The sequence below is a fragment of the Phodopus roborovskii genome, unplaced genomic scaffold (genome assembly GCF_943737965.1).
Source record: "Phodopus roborovskii unplaced genomic scaffold, PHOROB, whole genome shotgun sequence".
NCBI lineage: Eukaryota > Metazoa > Chordata > Mammalia > Rodentia > Cricetidae > Phodopus > Phodopus roborovskii.
Window position 1 is genome coordinate 2,331,782 of NW_026126418.1, and position 17,634 is coordinate 2,349,415.

Here is a 17,634-nt window from a genome sequence, read left to right on the forward strand (position 1 = left end):
TCACAAAACAATAAAAATTAACATTTTCTAATTATACTATTTTTGACTCAACATTATTTTGTGTTTTTTATTTACATTTTAAAAGAATATTAATCATTTATTCTTAGGGCAATTCTGCTTAGAAAATTCTTCTTAGGAAATTAGGGAAGTTCTTAAATATTTGAACCTACAGGGCTTTTTTTCTTTAACATTCCCTCTAATAAATAAGACAGAAGGATATATGTGTGTATGCGTGTATGTGTGTGAATTCCTGAAAATATTTTTAGGAAAAACTTTCAGAGGGATTATTGAGTAAGGTTATTTAAAAAATTATGATATTGACCAAGAAAGCATTTTTTAGAAAGATTATTTGACCTTCTCCTTTCCCAACAGTATGTGAATTCACCTGTTGTTTTATGTTCTTGCCCAACATGCATGCACACTATCTCCCCAAACACCAACTTATTAAGTGAAAAAACCCAGCAATTTGTTGACATTTTAATATGTATTTGACTGATATTCAAGGAAGTGGGCAGGATATGTATTTTAATTTTATTGTTTACATTGTTATAGAATGTGATTTTTGTTATATAATTATAACATTGTTGAGTTATCTCAAGTATAACTAAAAAGACATAAGCCAGCAACATAGCTCTAGGAAAGCATATCATGATGTCTCAAGGAACTTTATAATTTATAATAACGACTGTACCTGGTAAGAGATGAACAGTGAAGGAGGTCTTAGTACTAATTTAATGGGTCAGACAACAGAGCTCCCTCCAAGATCGGGAAAGCCAAAAGTTAAACTCTCAAGCAATAGGAAAGGATCTAGAGGCATTACTGAAGTGTCTCATTTCCACTTCCAGATACATGAATGCTTCCCCACAAACTTATTTAATACATAAAAATCGAAGCACTAGTAATGAAAAGATATCTTGAAAGTTAATCCAAATTACCTGGTGATTAAGTTTATTCATTAATATCTGCAAGTGTTACAAAAATGATTAAGGGACTGAATGTTCAGGCAGGCATGTGAGGTTTAATCTAACTATGGCCTGTGTTAAAGAGTCACCTAACAAAAAACATGAAATATTACATGTGCTACATTCAGGATAAATGTCTAGTTCTTATTTATCATGAGGACAGAGAGTTAATTAAGCAAGCTCCAGAATCTGTCCAGATTGCTGTGTCCTGATTAAGGATTCCAAACTGCAAAACAAATTTCTCCACTAAAAACATGGAATAAAACAAATGCTATTTGGAGATATTTACTCTGTTCTATGGAAGCTAGGGTGGAGCTTACAGAAGGTGAATGTACAGCTGGGATGTCCCTGGGTTGTCTCTTGGCCTGTCAGGGAAAATCACACATCCATTTATAAGTGATTGTGTACAAGGAAGGTTGACAGACTGTGTTCCAAACTCAAATGAAGCCTGCATTACAGGTGGTGCCAGTGGATTTCTTAGTAGACCTACCACTGCCTCCAAAAACACTGACCAGATCTCTTCCTCCAGTATTCACACCAGGAGGCCTTGCCTGTGCTCCCCATCAATGAATTTAGGTGCATGGAAGAGCCATCACCCCTGAGCTTACAAGCTCCATGAATTCTGTTGGGACAGTTTCTTACACTAGCCAGTGTGTGACTGTAGCAACTGCCCCCCACTCTGGACTATCAGCAAACCTACAATCACCATTGGTCAGAATGAACCAAACTGAGGTATCTCATTATGCTCAATTTGAAGTCTAGGCAGAGTATTACAAGAAGTATTTTAACAATGGCATTCAAAATAACATTCTATGACAGCTACTGCTTTGCTCTGTAACAAAGAGGCACTGAGCCTCCCTGCAGCTTCACGAAAGGGCATGGCTTCTTGTCAGCCTGTGTATATCTTACCTGAATGATAACTGGATAGCCACGGGCTTCATTTTGAGCCTTGGTCATAGACACTGCCAGCACAAGGTCGGGGTTACTCACTAGGTGAAAGGTCCTTAAGAAGGCAGAATTAGTCCCATTGCATAACAGACTGTGGTTAATATAAATGGAATTTCTATACATTTCTGCTATGTAGGAACCCAAGTTTTTTAGGTTTCACCAGCTTATCAGAACAAATAAGCTATGATAGTCTGCTATGGATATTATTAAATATCCATAATAATTTATGTAGAATATATAAATAATAGTTCATGTTTTATCATAGTTTAACAATTCTTCAAAATGTATTTCCCATATTTAAATCAAGGTGTGGTTTCTGTTTCTAGATTATACCCAGTTTGATATATCTTTATTGTCCATGTTGCTAATATTTTTTCCATTTTGCTATCATTGAGAAGCAGTGAAATGAAATGGATTTTATAGTTACGCTGCGTGGGATGGAACCCTGGATCTGTCTCTTAGTACTGATTGGCATTAACAACTCAATGTCTCAATTCACCTGTGTATATTGGAATAATGTGCATCCTGTGAGAGTTGAATGAGTAAATACATATACAAGTAAATATTATAAGGGCAATCATTAGTTATAATTATGCATTGCTGTGTCTTTTAAAAGTGTTTTTACTGGGACTGGATTGATGGTTCAGCAGTCAAGAGCACATGCTTCTCTTACAGAGGACTTAAGTTCAGTTTCCAGCACCCACACAGACCCACAACCACCTGAAACTCCAATCCCAGGAGCTCTGATACATTCTCTGACCTCCACAGGCACCTGCACTTACGTGCATATAACTACACACAGAGAAACACATTAAACTAATGTTCAACCATGTACAAGAACAAAGAGAAATGTGTAAGGAAACATGAACTTAAACACTGTCTATTTTCTGTCTTGTTTTATCTATTCATCTCAACTGTGTTCCATCTAGTTTCATGCATAAACCCCACAATTCTGTGGGTTACCTGCTTTCTTCCTTGTGTGTCCAGCGTTGGTGACCATCATCAGATTTCTTCCCCACCAAAACAACCTTTGTGCCTGACCAGGGTTTTGAGTCTTGTACACCCAGGACCAGCTGAGGAGCAGCTAGGCTAATGATTTGTCCATCTCTATATTCAAACTCCTGATGACATGGCTTCTGCAATTTACTATGCTTTGAGAAATGGCTAAGGCAAAGAAAACTTTTGTTAGTGACAGGGAAATGGCCCCAGAAGTGTATGCACTGGAGATACTAAGTTCTGTTGGTCAGAGCTACCTCTGGGCTGTTAACTTGCAGTGGTAAATATACCATAAGAACAGCACTGGGGCCATCAGAAGTGTGCTTCTAAGCTGGTGTAGAAAGTAGAACCCTGCGGCTGGGCTGGAGAGATTACTGGCTGCTCCTTTACAGGATCTGGTTCGGTTTGCAGCAAATGCAACCAACATCTAGCTCACACACACCTCTAACTCCAGGTCCAGGAATGTGACATCTTCTTTTGGCTCCCACCAGCTTGCACTCACATAACACACACACACACACACACACACACACACACACACACACACACACACACACACACACGTTAATTTAAAAAATTTAAAGTAGGACCCTGAGCTTATTTCATGGAAGAAACAGATGTTTATCTAAGAGAACATTTGAAAAATTTGTCACCTAAAAGAAAGGAAATTCAGATGGAAAAGCAGTAAGCTAAGGAAGAAGAGATGAAGTTCAAACAAAATAAGGAGCCAGAGAAGAGGCATATAGAATAAAAACAGGGAGATAATGTGCAAACTGAAACATTTTTTTCTTCTTGCTGCTGGGTTCTGGGCTCTAAAATTTCGGAGAAGAACTAACATAGCAGAATAAGGAAATGCCAGGAAGTTAATTTAAAGAAATCTCTTACTTAAGGATCTGAAAACATTAAGCAGGCATGTGACACATTAAAAACATCAAAATATATTGGCATATTAATCTAAGGAGCTCTATTAAGCCTCTACTGTGTGTATGCTTTAATGGTAATGGATAAATCGGAGGAAATTGTTTAACTCAAATGTGCTAGTAACCACTATAATGTCAGGCAAATATCTAAAGATTATGGAAAAGTACAGCATATTTTATAGTCCTAACATTTTATTGAATGATGGCCAGAATGAAATGTTTAAAAGGAAAAAATTATATTTTTCTAGCTTCTTAAAGGCATTAAAGACATCCTACTGAGTGTTTAGTAATATATCCACACACTCATCCAATGAACACAAAGATTCAAATTCTATTCTAAGTTCTCAGGAGTCAAAGGTGGAAGGAACTACTGTTTGGTAAAAAGAGTCTATCAGACACCAAGACATCATGTCAGCCTGCACAGGAGGAGGAGCTGAGGGGTAAAGAATCCATCCTTCCCACCACTCACAGATGCTTTGATCAGCATCACAAGGCAAAAATGTGCATGCTGGCACAGACAGTAGCCAATCAAAGTAAAAATGTTAAAGAATGTGCTTGTAGCAGCATGAGGGTGTCTAAGGTCAGACAGAGCCTTCCAACAGGAATCCCTTGCAAATTTTACCTGTGTTTCTTCTGGGGGTGCACATTTTCAAAGGGCTCTTTCTCCATTTTCTTTGGAAGGCTGTCATCATCAGTAAGGTTGTACAATGGGTCTTGCCAAGCATACTTGAGCGTTCGGCCACAGGCTTCCATGCGGAGATGAGCTCTGGCATGTGAATCTCTGTCAAGATGCAGGAGCAAAGTCTGAGAATGCTGATGTAAGTTCACAGTCTCCAGCTCTAGCCTGACCACAGCCTGCAGCATGTTGGCACTTCGGAAAATTGTATTTTCATGGCATGGGTGGGGGTGGGGGTGGGGGGTGGGGGTGGGGCCTAGATTTGGAAATCCACACCTCACTGGTACACAGTTTAGGTCTGTTAGTAGAAGCCAGCAAATAAAATCCCTCAATCACATAATAAATAGCATCCATTTTTTGTTACTTTAGTAAGTTATATTAAGACCATTAAACAGTAGTTTGAGCAATTCATAATAAACATGAAATGACACTCCTACACTGGTGCTTAAGTGGGTCCTAATTTTGTTCAAAGTAGTATAGCCCAGGTGCAGGGACTGCATATATTTATTCTGAAGATGATATTAAGAAAACTTCCTCTCAATAGAGAACTCTAAAGGGACTCAAATCACAGCTGCACACATGCTTTTTTAATTGAGCAAAGTACAAAGAAACTTTAGAATATTACAGTGATGGTTTGAATATTCAAGACAAAGGTAGCGGGGAGTAGTGGCTACTATTCAGATCCACGGACTCTGAACTCCAGGTTGCTGTTAGAACACATTCTCTTTGAGTGAGGTCTGGACACAGCATTATGAAGACTGTTCTGCCGAGGGAGGGATAAAGACACAGGCAAAACAGCAAGTGTATTTCAGCCCTGATATACAGCTGGGTAAATAATGTTCTTTCTCTGCGGTAGGCTGTGACCAACATAGTGGTGGTGATAACTCGATGAAACTGAAAGCATTATCCCATGACTGAAGTCTTCCAGGGCAACTCCGGCGTTAACACATTAGGCTTTGAACTTTTTGAGTGCCAAGGCCAGTGCTGCATATGGATGGGTACGAGATTGGCGTGCAACAAGGGTCTCCATCAGAGCACAAGCAGCTTCCCCAGGCAGCTTTCCCCGGTCGTTGAAAATACACCAGTGCCATCTTGTGTTTGAAATATAAAAACACAGCTCTTCCGTATAGTGATTTATTATTTATGATTTATCAAAGTTTGACTGAGGATTCAGAAAAGCAAAGTCATCCACAAGCTATAGAAGCCAGGCACACCTTTAATCCCAGCAGCCAGAAGCTAGGAAGTGGTGGTACACACCTGTAATCCCAGGAAATCAGTAATAGACAGGATGGGTAAGGTCTCTGTTCATGATACTCACATCGTGTGGGGAAATGGAAAGATGACAGACAAGGAAATGAACAGCCACAACTTGCTCCCCTGTGGAAGTCACTGTGATGGGATCTGAAATGCCTCAGAAATGGAACCAAAGTGTCCTCTCAGAGGCCATCTTAAAACCAAGGGCCCAATAAACAAAACAAAACAAAAACACTGAGGGCCATGAAGAAGCCTCCTCTGAAAGGAAGAGTATTCTAGTCAGAACCAAATAAGTAAGTAAAACTTAGAAGATCAAGAATACATTTGATTCATGAGGAACAGGAAGATGCTGATGCGACAGAGTGGAAAGTTAGGGAGGTAGTTTCCCAAAGGGTTCAGAAGACAGGAAAGGGCGATCTCTGAAACACTGTGAGAGAGTGAGAAGGCCGTCCCCACACTCTCTGCTCTCCACCTGCTTCATCAGCAGGGATGCTGAGCTCAGTGCCAGGCTCTTTCCCACTGCTCCATACAGACATTGCCACACATCTCTCTTCAGAACCTAGCAATGACAAAGACTCACCTTTCAGCCCTGAAAATACACATACAGGTAACATATTGACTGAGCAGGTTATATTTAAGGACATATGTGCACATACGTATATGTACAAACATGCACGTGATAATGGGGGGGGGAGGCCATGAGTTTGAGTGAGGCAGGGTCTATGGGAGGGCTGGGATGGAGGAGAGTGAGGGAGAAATATAATTGAATCATAATTGCAAAAAGAAAAAAAAGGTCCCTTTTAGACTTATGTTCTCGGAGCTTGCTTGATGGATGTTCTTCCTTAAATCATCTCAATTCTCACACGCTAGATCCTCCAAATGCATACTGAGGGATTACAGAGAAACTGAACAGTGACTTTCTAATATGGAGTTTTGTCATCAAGGACATCGTCCTGAACAGGAGGAAGGAACATGAGAGAGGGTAATGAAGGATATGTGACATGGAAGGCTAGCGGGGCATTTGGGAAGAAGCTGTCTAAAACAGAGCAGGAAGGAGGGTGGAGGAGGGCAGTGGGGGGGTGAGCAAGAGTAACAAACGCATAATGGGATGAAGGTAGCCAAACCCATGACTTCCCACGCTAACAAATACACACATACATACACAGAATTAAATGTATGCAGAAGATGATGTCCTCAGACAAAGCTCAGAGGACTAGTGAAGGTGATGTCCATAGAGAGACAGCTAGGTATACTGATGAGTGAGGACTAAAGGCCTGTCAGCTAGAAGTGGAGTTCAACACAGGGAAGCACGGGCTCAAGGCATAGAGATTTCTAAGAGTTAGTCATCTGTTTTAGGGTTTCTATTGCTGTGATGAAACACCATGGCCAAAAGTAAGTTTGGGAGGAAAGGGTTGTACTTCAGCATTGTTGTTCACCACTGAATGAAGTCAGGGCAGAAACTCAAACAGGATAGCAACCTGGAGTCAGGAGCTGATACAGAGGCCATTGAAGGGAGCTGCTTATTGGCTTGCTTCCCCTGGCTTGCTTAGCCCACCTTCTTATAGAATTCTGGACCAGCAGCCCAGGGGTGGTACCACCCACTATGAGCTGGGCCCTCCTGCATTGATCACTAATTGAGGAAATGCATTTGCTGGATCTCATCGAGGCATTTCCTCAATGGAGGCTCCTTCCTCTCGGATGACTCCAGCTGTGTCACATTGACACACAAAGCCAATCAGCCAGTCATCAAAGCAAAATGAGCTGCCTTGTGAGCCAGTGACACCCTGGACTCTTGGAGAACCTGGGTTACAAAACCCAGTGTTTGGATGAGACCCACACTGTGTGCTGGGTGCTGTGAGCTCCCTCGCCTTGGATTCAGGCCCTGTTGTGAGTGGTTCACAAAGCAGAGCTTTGCTCTCAAAAGGTTCTTTTCCCACACTCTGTTTCATCCAAGAGCGGCCTGGTAACTCAGAGGCCAGAGGATGCATTCTTTAGAAGAATGGAAGGGATGTTAGGAAAGTTTGTGTCTAATTCCCTAACTTTTATGGAAGATGCTACATGTGAAAAACTCTCTGGAAGCAAAAACTGCTTCCCAGAGCCTGTGGTTGTTTCAAGACATGGACTAGATGAGCCACTTGTCAGGTTGAGAAAGTGCTTCCTAAGACTGGCTTCCCACAAGTTGATAACAAGGTGAGCCAGCAAAGGCTCAGCAAGTACAGATAATTGTCAACGGGACTGGCTACTTGAGTTTGATCCTTACAGCCCTCAGTGGGAGGAGCTGGCGAAACCCTTGTCCTCTGACATCTGCACCTGCACTGTGGCTTGCATACACAAAATAAATTATTTAAAAAATAACTTTGTAACAAGGATAAATGAGTTTTAACAGTCACTGGACTCTGGACTGGAATGAACTCAATCATTCACTTATTCTGCTTTTGCAGAGAATGTGGTGTGGAGTCCTTTCCCACACCGAGGACCCACGTGGGACAAGAAGGATCAGGGAGAAGGAGGTCTGACAGGGACATCTCCATATGTAGCACTGTTTGAAACTATGGAAGTCACCACAGATAGGTGTGTGACAAGAAAGAGAACTTGAGGCAGAAAGAAGTATTTGCACTGAACCTTGGGAATATGCTACCTTTAGGTCACAGCTTGTCACTATTAGAACTTGGTATGATAGCAAGAAGACATGTGTCAAATGGGAGTGACCATGAGGTACAAATGAGGTCACTGACAGGCATGGCTGTGGCTAGCAGAGGGCAGAGTATTACTCAACTTGTCAGCCTAGGTGTTCACTGAAGCACTGTGTTAAAAGCTGACATGTTAGCAACTGTCCACAGATGGACCTGAGAGGACCTGAAAGGATGATAATGTGGAGACCCATCAGGAAGTTACTTCAATGGCTTAGGATGATTCAATGTTTATTGGGGCAAAACATGATGAATGAGAGAGAGAATAATGCTAAGATATTGTCTTTAAAGAACCATCACATTTTTCAATATCACTGAAAGTAGATGAAGATGATGGTTAAAGCTCTACTACTAATCCGTCAAAAAAAAAAAAAAAAGTAAGTAAATTCTATGTCTTCAAGTGATGGAGTTTCATAAACTTCTCTATTTCCCGGCATGAGCTCCATACCGATTCAGATGGAAGAGCTGTGGTCACACAGCACTGGTCCATTTTCTGGACACAGCGACTACTTACAGAGTCTCTCTGGAAGCATTTCCTGGTATTAAAGCAGCATTTTGCATCTGAGCTCCTTCTGGTCCTTTCACTTTTTCCTCATCTTCAGTGACTACAGGTTTATTCACAACAAGTTTGCCGCCAGACACAAGGTCACTTTGGACTTCTAACACAAGAGCTGAGAAGAAATGAACAAATTGCAAAGACATATTAGTCATGACCAAAGAGCATCAGGAATCCAAAACACACACTCCCACAAGTATAAAACCTTTACTCTCTGGGCCTCCTTTAAGCAAGAAGTTGGACTTTATTTAACTGGATGCTTGCCAGTTCTTTCTTTTTAAGATATACTTAGACAAAAGTACTAATAACAGGAATTTCCAAGGTTAACTTAATTACTCTCTATCACAGTTATTCAAATAAGCTATAGTATCTACATGTATGTCTTTAGATTGTTATCTGGGATCAAGATTCAACCATGAAATCCAATACTGTGAAAGATGTGTGTAAAACTTTGTCTGGGGGATAATGGTTTTTCCTCACTTTGATAAAGGAAAAATGAAGCTCACAAGGAATATATATATATATATATATATATATATATATATATATATATATATATATGCTATAAGAGAAAAGCAAAAGTCCAAAGTGAGGAACAGGGTTGGGGGGTGGCAGAAGTCAACCATTTGTTGTTCCTTTGAAGCCACCACCGTGTTTGTTGAGCCAGGGCTCCCCAAGGTGAACTGGGGCTCACTGATTTAGGCTAGTTTAGCTGACCAGTAAGTCTATCTCTGTCCCCAGTGCTAGAATTACAGGTGTTGTAACCACACTTGGCTTTTCACGAGAGTGCTGGCAATCAAACCCAGAGGCTATCAGTCCACTGACTGAGCTGTCTCCCCAGACATTCAAACAACATACTGCCCCAAGACAACAACCATGTAAGTCAAGAATACAGCACTGATGCACACATCTCCCACAAGCCTTTCTCTCCTACTTAGTGTTAAAAGGGTTTAACTTCACTATTTGTCTTCAGGGAAAGAGGGAGAAGGCAGAGAATACTAGAAGCCAATGCAAGGGGTCCTATTTCTCCTGGTTTCACTGTGGAAACTAGGGGTAACATCAGGACTCTGTGACATGACCCCATATGGATTTGGCTTTCTGGAGATGTAACTTGGACCTATCATTTGTCAAGAAGTTTCTGGAAAGTTCCTAAAGTGGTTGATAAACAAGGATGAAGTGGCTCTCTAACCAGAGGTAAGCTAGATGCCACTGCCTGGTTCCAGAGAGCAAGACAGAGCAGGAAGGAGGCTGAGCCAGGTAGGAAGCACACAGCCCACTCAAAGTACAATCTGGGCCAATGACCAAATACAAGCAACCCAAGCATAGATTTCTTTGGGAAGCTAAGCACAAGAGGATCTCCATCCCAAGGTTTTCCCTCTCATCCAAGTGGGGCTTTGCAGACTGGAAAGTTCTAAAGCCCTCCCTAAGAGACTAATTACATAAACAGATGGTACAACATTAAAACGTGATTGTACATGTAACCCATTTTTCCTTAATGGGAATGGATGGGGCTCACAAATTATAAATCTGTAAAACATAGAAGGAATGGTGTTGAGTTTTTGTTTTTTGTTTTTTTTTTTATCTTTTTGCTCTTCTGAAGTATTATTGTAGGTAACAAAATATGTAATCCTGTTAAATATACTTTTATAAATGAGCCTAAAGAGCTAAACAGCAAGATACAGAGCTGAAACATGGACTGTTTGAATAAACATAATTTTAGTATAAAGCAGTGTCATCGGGTGTGTTGGGGTATCAAAGTAAGGTAACTTCAAAGCTTACCTTCCACTTTGCACATGCTGCAAAAGGTTTTAATCTTGGAAACGTCAAACTCAAGGCCTCTGAGGAAGACTTGCTTCCTTTGTCGAACAATGGAGAGGTCAGGATTAATCCAGCGTTCTCCACATGAAACATATACCTATCAAAGAAATGAGTCAGGGATCTGGTGTGTAAGGGATCGAAGCACTTTTATTCAAGAAACACATCAGAAGAGAAGAAATCGCGGCAGTCAGAGCCTTACAGAGGGTGAACAGCCAAACTGAAGTTTGGATACCACCCAGTAAAGAAAAGGAACAAACTATTGACAAAGGTGCCAGTTGGTTCTGCAGAGCACAGGTGGCAAAGCCTTAACTGTGTGCTGTTAGACGCCAGGGCCTCTTTCACGGCTTGCCGGTGATGAAACATTTCATACAATACAGCATGGAGCAGAAAAAAATGTTACGCTTCTTCTTTGCAACACCTATAAGTCTGTAGTCATTTATAAATACAAAAATTTAAACAGCTTTTTGAAATAAAAGGGAAGGAAAGAAAGAAGGACTGAAAGGCAGGTGTCATCAGAGGCTGGCCAACTGTGACCACGGCACAGATGTGAGCTACTGGTACTTTTTGTAAATAGAGCTTTACTGGGTAAGAGGCTTGCCCATTTGTTTACATGCAATCAGTGGCTGGTGTTTCAGTAGAGACCACACTGTCACCAAAGCCTAAGATCTTCACTACCTGCCATTTCATGGAAAAAAGATCCATTGTATAAATAGACTTGGAGTATTATATAAACACAAAAATATTAATGTGGGGACATGGCAGTTAAAAACATGTATCATTCTTACAGGGTTAGGTTCCTAGCATACATATTGGGTGGCTCACCACTACCTGTAAATTAGCTTCAGGAGATACAACACCCACATATGGCCTCCAGAGGCACTGCATGTGTGTGTGTGTGTGTGTGTGTGTGTGTGTGTGTGTGTGTGTGTGTGTATGTATGTATGTATATATAAACCCATACAGAGGCACACAAGCATACATGCAATTAAAAATCAAGATCTTTTAAAACACACTCATATTCCTGGATCTGTTTTTGGTGTTTGCATGTATATGGTTTCAAGTCTGATGACTCTGAATTAGATAACCAATTAGGGGCTTAACCTTAGGAGAGGCTAATTCTCCTTCTCTCAGAGGTCATTAGTTGCCTGTAGTTCTTTGTCTACAGGTAGGACCCTATGAAATTGTCCCCCTCCCATGTTAACATGCCTGTTAATATTGCCATTGTTCTGGTCTTGTTTATGAATATACATACATACATACATACATACATACATAGACACATACATATTTATATAAAACAATAATAATAAAAATGCTGCCAACTTGAGAGTAGCAGGAAATCTGGGGAGTTTTGAGGAAGAGGGGTTGGGAGAGAAAGTGACACAATTTTATTTTAATTAAAAACCGTGTAGAATTCTACTTCAACTAAAATTATATAGAATTAACATGTCTCTTTAAGGTAGTTTTAGCTTATTGAACAATATTAAAATGTGAGCCAAATGTTGCACTTTCTCCTCATTTTCCATGTACCTATGTCTTAAATACATTCTCTTCTCTCCTTCCTTCCATCCTTCTTACCCTACCCTTTGACGGTGTTCATCAATATAGCCCAGTCTAGCCTCACACTTCAAAATCATCCAGCCCCAATCTCCTGATTGCTGGGAGTATGGGAATGACACCACACCTGGCACATATCCCCTTAAAGGAGACGAAAAAATACAGGCATGCTGAGACCCAGCCCGAAGAGAACCTAGTGTTACCTCTTGCCATCATCATGCACTCATCATTTAGCTCTTTGCATGAGGATGCAGGGAGTTCCTCCTTGGCATTTCCCTTCTTGAACAATAGGCTTCCCATTCTGTTGCAGACATTAAATCTATTAATTGGTCTCATTACAATCTTCACACTCACAGGGTGGTGAGTTAAACCCTAGTGACTACAGACATACCCCCAATGCTTTCTCACCCCATCTTATACCCACATTCCCTTTGCCCTGGTACCTTCTCTGTGCTTCTCTTTAGGCTACATTTATCTTTTGCTATTATTTATTTTAAGTTAGTCTGCTCAAAATTCCATCTGAAAGAAGAAAACAAAACCAAGCAAGCAACTATTTCTGTACAAGCAGAAACATTAAAACCAAACAAAACTCTTAGAAATGACAGAATTCACATTCCTAAACCCTGCCAAAGAGCAAGGCCTCCTCACCTAATGCCTCTCACACTGTTCATTGTAGGTGTCTTTCAAACTCTCTCAAGAGGTCCTCAGATTTCAGAGTGCTAGCCAAGCTGTTTTGTTTTATTTTGCTTTGGTCACGTGTGTGCGTGCATGTGTGTCTGTGTGCGCGCGCATGAAAGTATATGTTGCTTTTTCTTGAGACAGTGTCTCCCCACAAAACCAGACTGGCCCAGAACTTACTATACCCTGACCTTGAACCCACAACAATCCTCCTGTTTCAGATTCTAGGAGTACCAGGGTTACCAGCATGAACCACCAGGGTCAGCTTGGAGATTTGGTAATATAGTATGAGTTTTGTTCTTTATTCAAGGAACTTCAGGCGTCAGTCTGGAAAAGCAATGTTTTTTTTACCTATGCTGATGTCTCTAATTACATAAATGAGGGGCAAGACTAGGCTGTGTAAGACCTTCCAACCTTCCATTTCTCACCTTCCTCTAGACTCCAAGTAGAGCATATGAAAAGGTATATATATATATATATATATATATATATATATATATATATATAAATAAAATCTGAGAAAGCGAGTAAATTAGTAATTTAGTAAGAAAATCATTAAATCATTAAATAACTACATATAGATTTCAAAAAGAGTTAAGGGTCTATCTCCTTCAGCAGCAGCTGTAGCAGCAGCAGTGGTGAATAACTGGCCTGCCTTAGGCTCTATAGTGGAGAAAAAGGTATCTTTTCTAAAGTGGCATGATAAACATGTATTTATTTATCATGATTAGTCACACAGGCCTGGCCCACTGCCTAGGAAAGCATCAATGCTATTGGTTAGTATTGCTTTTTTTGGTGCTGAGAATTCTGAGAGAGTAAGAATGGCAAGTGTGGCAGCACTGATGAGTGTTTTCCTTAGTGCGTACTCATGTATTCACGTTTCCAATACCCCCCTCCCCTTGGTTACCAGTTCATCTCTCTGTAGGTCACTCAGGGAAAAGATTTCCTTGCCCTTTTCATTGAAAAGTCTCCGAGCAGCAGAAGGTAAATTTAAAATTTCAGTGCACCTGTGATAAGAGACATATAAATTGACTTTGCACACAGACAGCTTCCAAGGTAAGGAAATAAAAGAAACCAAGGCCTGGCCATTAATGAGGACTCAAGAGCCAGCATGCCTTTTGACTCTCAGTTCCTGTCTCTGGTTTATGCACTTAAGAAACTCAAGCTTTCTCAGCCTGAGCTTATCAACATCTGGCCATTCCTGTAACTTTAGCTCATGGTCATCCTTTTACTTAAAATACATCGTTTGGCTTTTTCAGTTGAAGTTCCATGCTTTCTCCAAAGTCACCAAAGCCACACCTGTCACCCAGCAGTTCCTCTTCTTCCTGCCTCAGAAGTGACTGAAACCAGGGTTTTTGCCTAGGTAAGTGTTACCAATGATTCCCTGCCCCTCGGTTTCTAGTTTGTGGGCGCTGAGATGAATGACACACAAGAGTGAAGACAGGCCAGCTGCTGACTCACATCGTGATACAGTGGGTGCCATTGTAAGCAATGGCCAGTGTCTTTTAAGAATAAAGGAAAATGGTAGATCCCTTCCTGCAGGGGCTTTAACCTAAGGAAGTGACATTGGCATGGACTTGAAAGTATGAATAGGAGTTCAAGTAGAACATGGGTTTTACGTAGGGAGGAAGGGGAGGCAGACAAGATTGACTGGGGAGGTGAAAGGAGACTAATACAGAAGGGAAGAGGAAGAAGAGGCAACATAAGGATGTGTGAAAAGGCAATAAGGGAAACATCATTTTATAAGCTTACTTAAAAATACACATGTACACACATTTATGCATATATGCATTTATATAGTTCAAATGTAGTTATACCACATGGGGTGATATTTTCCCCAAGAGCCATAGGCTATCTAACAAAACCCCTATGCCAAGCATTGAAAACCACCTTTCAAGTTGTTGGCCAGGAGTTTCCAAGAGACTCCTAAAACAGCATAGACTAAGAACTAACTCTCATAACATCAGAAAGTACTATGCAAGGCATTAATAATCCCACCCAACTATAGGGCCTTGGCTACAGGAAATGATTGGTCAGTAAGATACCTCCAATGGACTATTATCTTGGGGAGTAACTAACAGTTGTCTAATTGAAATTAAAGTCCATTCAATAGGAGGGAATTCATACCTAGTATTGTAAACCTAACTACCCGCCCCTCCCGTGGTGGCTGGAGAGGTCATGGACCCTAGAGAAGAACCTATTGATGTTTTTTTAAACCAATAAATTTCTAACTGTATTCTAAACACTCGCCCTCATACCCAAAGGTAAGTGTAGCTCGCCCCCATCAGAAAAGCTTCTTTTGCAGTAGGCAGAGGCTACTACAGAGATCCACCACCACTAAAAATGCAGAGGGTAAGTGACAATGGGGTGTCTGGCTTTAGTTAGGAGATCTACAATACAACCTAAGGCTCAGGAAATGCCATGGAACACGGAGGCAGAAAGACTGTAGGAGTCAGAGAACATGGATGCCTGCTAAGACAGTGTCTTCCAGACATGGCCATGATGCAGCATGCATGAAATTTCAACAGTATAGTTGTTTAAACAATACCTGCATAATGACCATATCAATTAACATGCCAATATGGATGGGAGAAATTCCAGAAGGTCCCACACTAGATGAAGAGTTATAAGCCAATCAATGTGTGCTGAGAGGAAAATTGGTTTTCTCCAGAAATGAGTCCCTAGATAGGCTATCCAAACCAAGTGGCCATCACTGAACACATGTACACATGAAGAACACTAAAGGGACTCTGTGTGTGTGTGTGTGTGTGTGTGTGTGTGTGTGTGTGTGTGTGTGTGTGTAAAACAATAACAATTAAAGAAGAAAAGATCATGAACTTGACAGGAGAGGAGGGGTTTGGGAGGAAAGAAGGGAGGTAGAAATGAAATTCTCCAAACTAAAAAAGATTAAATTAAAAATAAAATAGAAGAGTTAAGGATGGGTCTGAGTACATGAATGGATTGGGGCATCTGATGAGCCTGGAAAGAAGATAGGAGCAGCTTGAGGGGTATTTGGGATTCTAGAATGACAAACTGGAGTTCTAATTCACAGAAAGCCACTGAAGGGATAGGAGAATAAGTGTGTTGCCTTTAGCTATGCTTAGATGCTGGGGAGAGAGAAAAAGAACTAACAGATGAGCTGGGCCATTTCTTAAACAATATTGTTGGATAAAGAAAGGTCTTGACACGCATGGCTGGTGCTACATGTACCACTGTAGTGAGCTAGAAATGACTCTGTGCTCCTCAACTAGACTTAGCAGGAACATTTCTAACTCTTATTTCATTCATCAGTGTGCAGCAATTAAGCAGATAATGAGAGCAGATATGTCCTTGAGCGGGTCTTCAAAGGAAATAAGCCAGTAAGAAGTACATCGTCTCATGCTCCATTTGATGGAGCAGTGTAACAGAGTGAGGTCCCTCACTCACAGCAGTGGGTAGGATTACTCTGCTTCTATTTGCCTGATAACAAAAGGGCTAATGCAATGCCTTCTCCTTTCCCTGGACTGATGTCCTTGCATATTTGCGTGGTTACAGTGAAGTCCATGGTATATCAGCATTTGTTCCTGCACTCATAGTTTCCTAGAGTGAATGTTCACCTGTGAAAACATCCTGCATCAGGACAGTCAGGTCACAGGAGAGAAGGAATGGCTAATTAATCTTTCTTTATCCTTTATACTGTTTTGAAACCCTAGTTTTAGAGCTGAATTTGGCCCTGCTAGGCAGGCTACAGAGGGCTGAGACAAGCAGTATTCTGTGCACTCCCTCTCTTTGTAGTTTCCATGCTGGCCAGCATTAAAGCGTGGAGCAGAAAACAACTGACTTCTAACACCTTATAATGAATGTGTCTTCTGGAATCCAATTATCTAGGTTCAAATGCCAGGACTCTGGTATTCTGATTTTTGGGTTTCTGGAGTTTTCCCATTTTGTATTTTGGAGGGAGATTTTATAAATTAGCTATGACCTCCTATCACAACATATGATTAAAAATGTCTACAGTCATTATATTCACAACTTATATATAGAAATGTTTCATGTGCATATGCTATCTGTTAAGTGTGACCACTCAAGCATTCACATGCAAAGCGCATTTGCATTTCAAGTAGTAAACATTTACCTCTCCAAAAGGTGGTGAAATTCAATCTGGTTTCTTTCTATTTCAGAAGGGTTTGAAGCATGACTTTTCTCCTGCCTTTCAGCATTAACAGCTCTGCAACAAAAAATTCAAGGCATGTGCATGTTATTGGCATTGTTGATTAGCTACAGCATGTCTTAACTTGTGGAAAAGTGGTGGTAGCTTAATTTATAATGATTTGCTGCCAGTAATCTGCCTTTTTAAAATATAAAACTTCAAATTTTAATAGAATAAAATATTAAACCTTATATTTCATAATAAGTGTAAAACTTCATACTTTATACTGAATGATATGGCTTGCTAAAGAAACATTATTCTGTGAGGGACTTGTAAAAGAAAATCTGCAATATTCTGATCCTTTTTCCACAGTGCTGAACACTCTAAAATGTAAATTAAAAAATTTAAAGATGATATTCATTTTTCTCTGTAAAGTTTAATCCCCATAGT

The 17,634-nt window shown here is 40.6% G+C and overlaps 1 protein-coding gene across 1 annotated transcript in view; it reads right to left on the reverse strand.

Annotated features, from left to right (window-relative positions):
• Positions 1-17,634, reverse strand: part of Dcdc1 (doublecortin domain containing 1) — a 374,005-nt gene that overhangs the window by 33,634 nt on the left and 322,737 nt on the right. The window contains exons 21-27 of the mRNA XM_051183805.1: positions 17,170-17,262; positions 13,963-14,062; positions 10,782-10,917; positions 8,961-9,117; positions 4,449-4,607; positions 2,874-3,074; positions 1,872-1,965 (exon numbers count right to left, since the gene is read on the reverse strand). Coding sequence (XP_051039762.1) covers positions 1,872-1,965; positions 2,874-3,074; positions 4,449-4,607; positions 8,961-9,117; positions 10,782-10,917; positions 13,963-14,062; positions 17,170-17,262 — 940 coding nt within the window. The remainder of the gene's footprint in view (positions 1-1,871; positions 1,966-2,873; positions 3,075-4,448; positions 4,608-8,960; positions 9,118-10,781; positions 10,918-13,962; positions 14,063-17,169; positions 17,263-17,634) is intronic.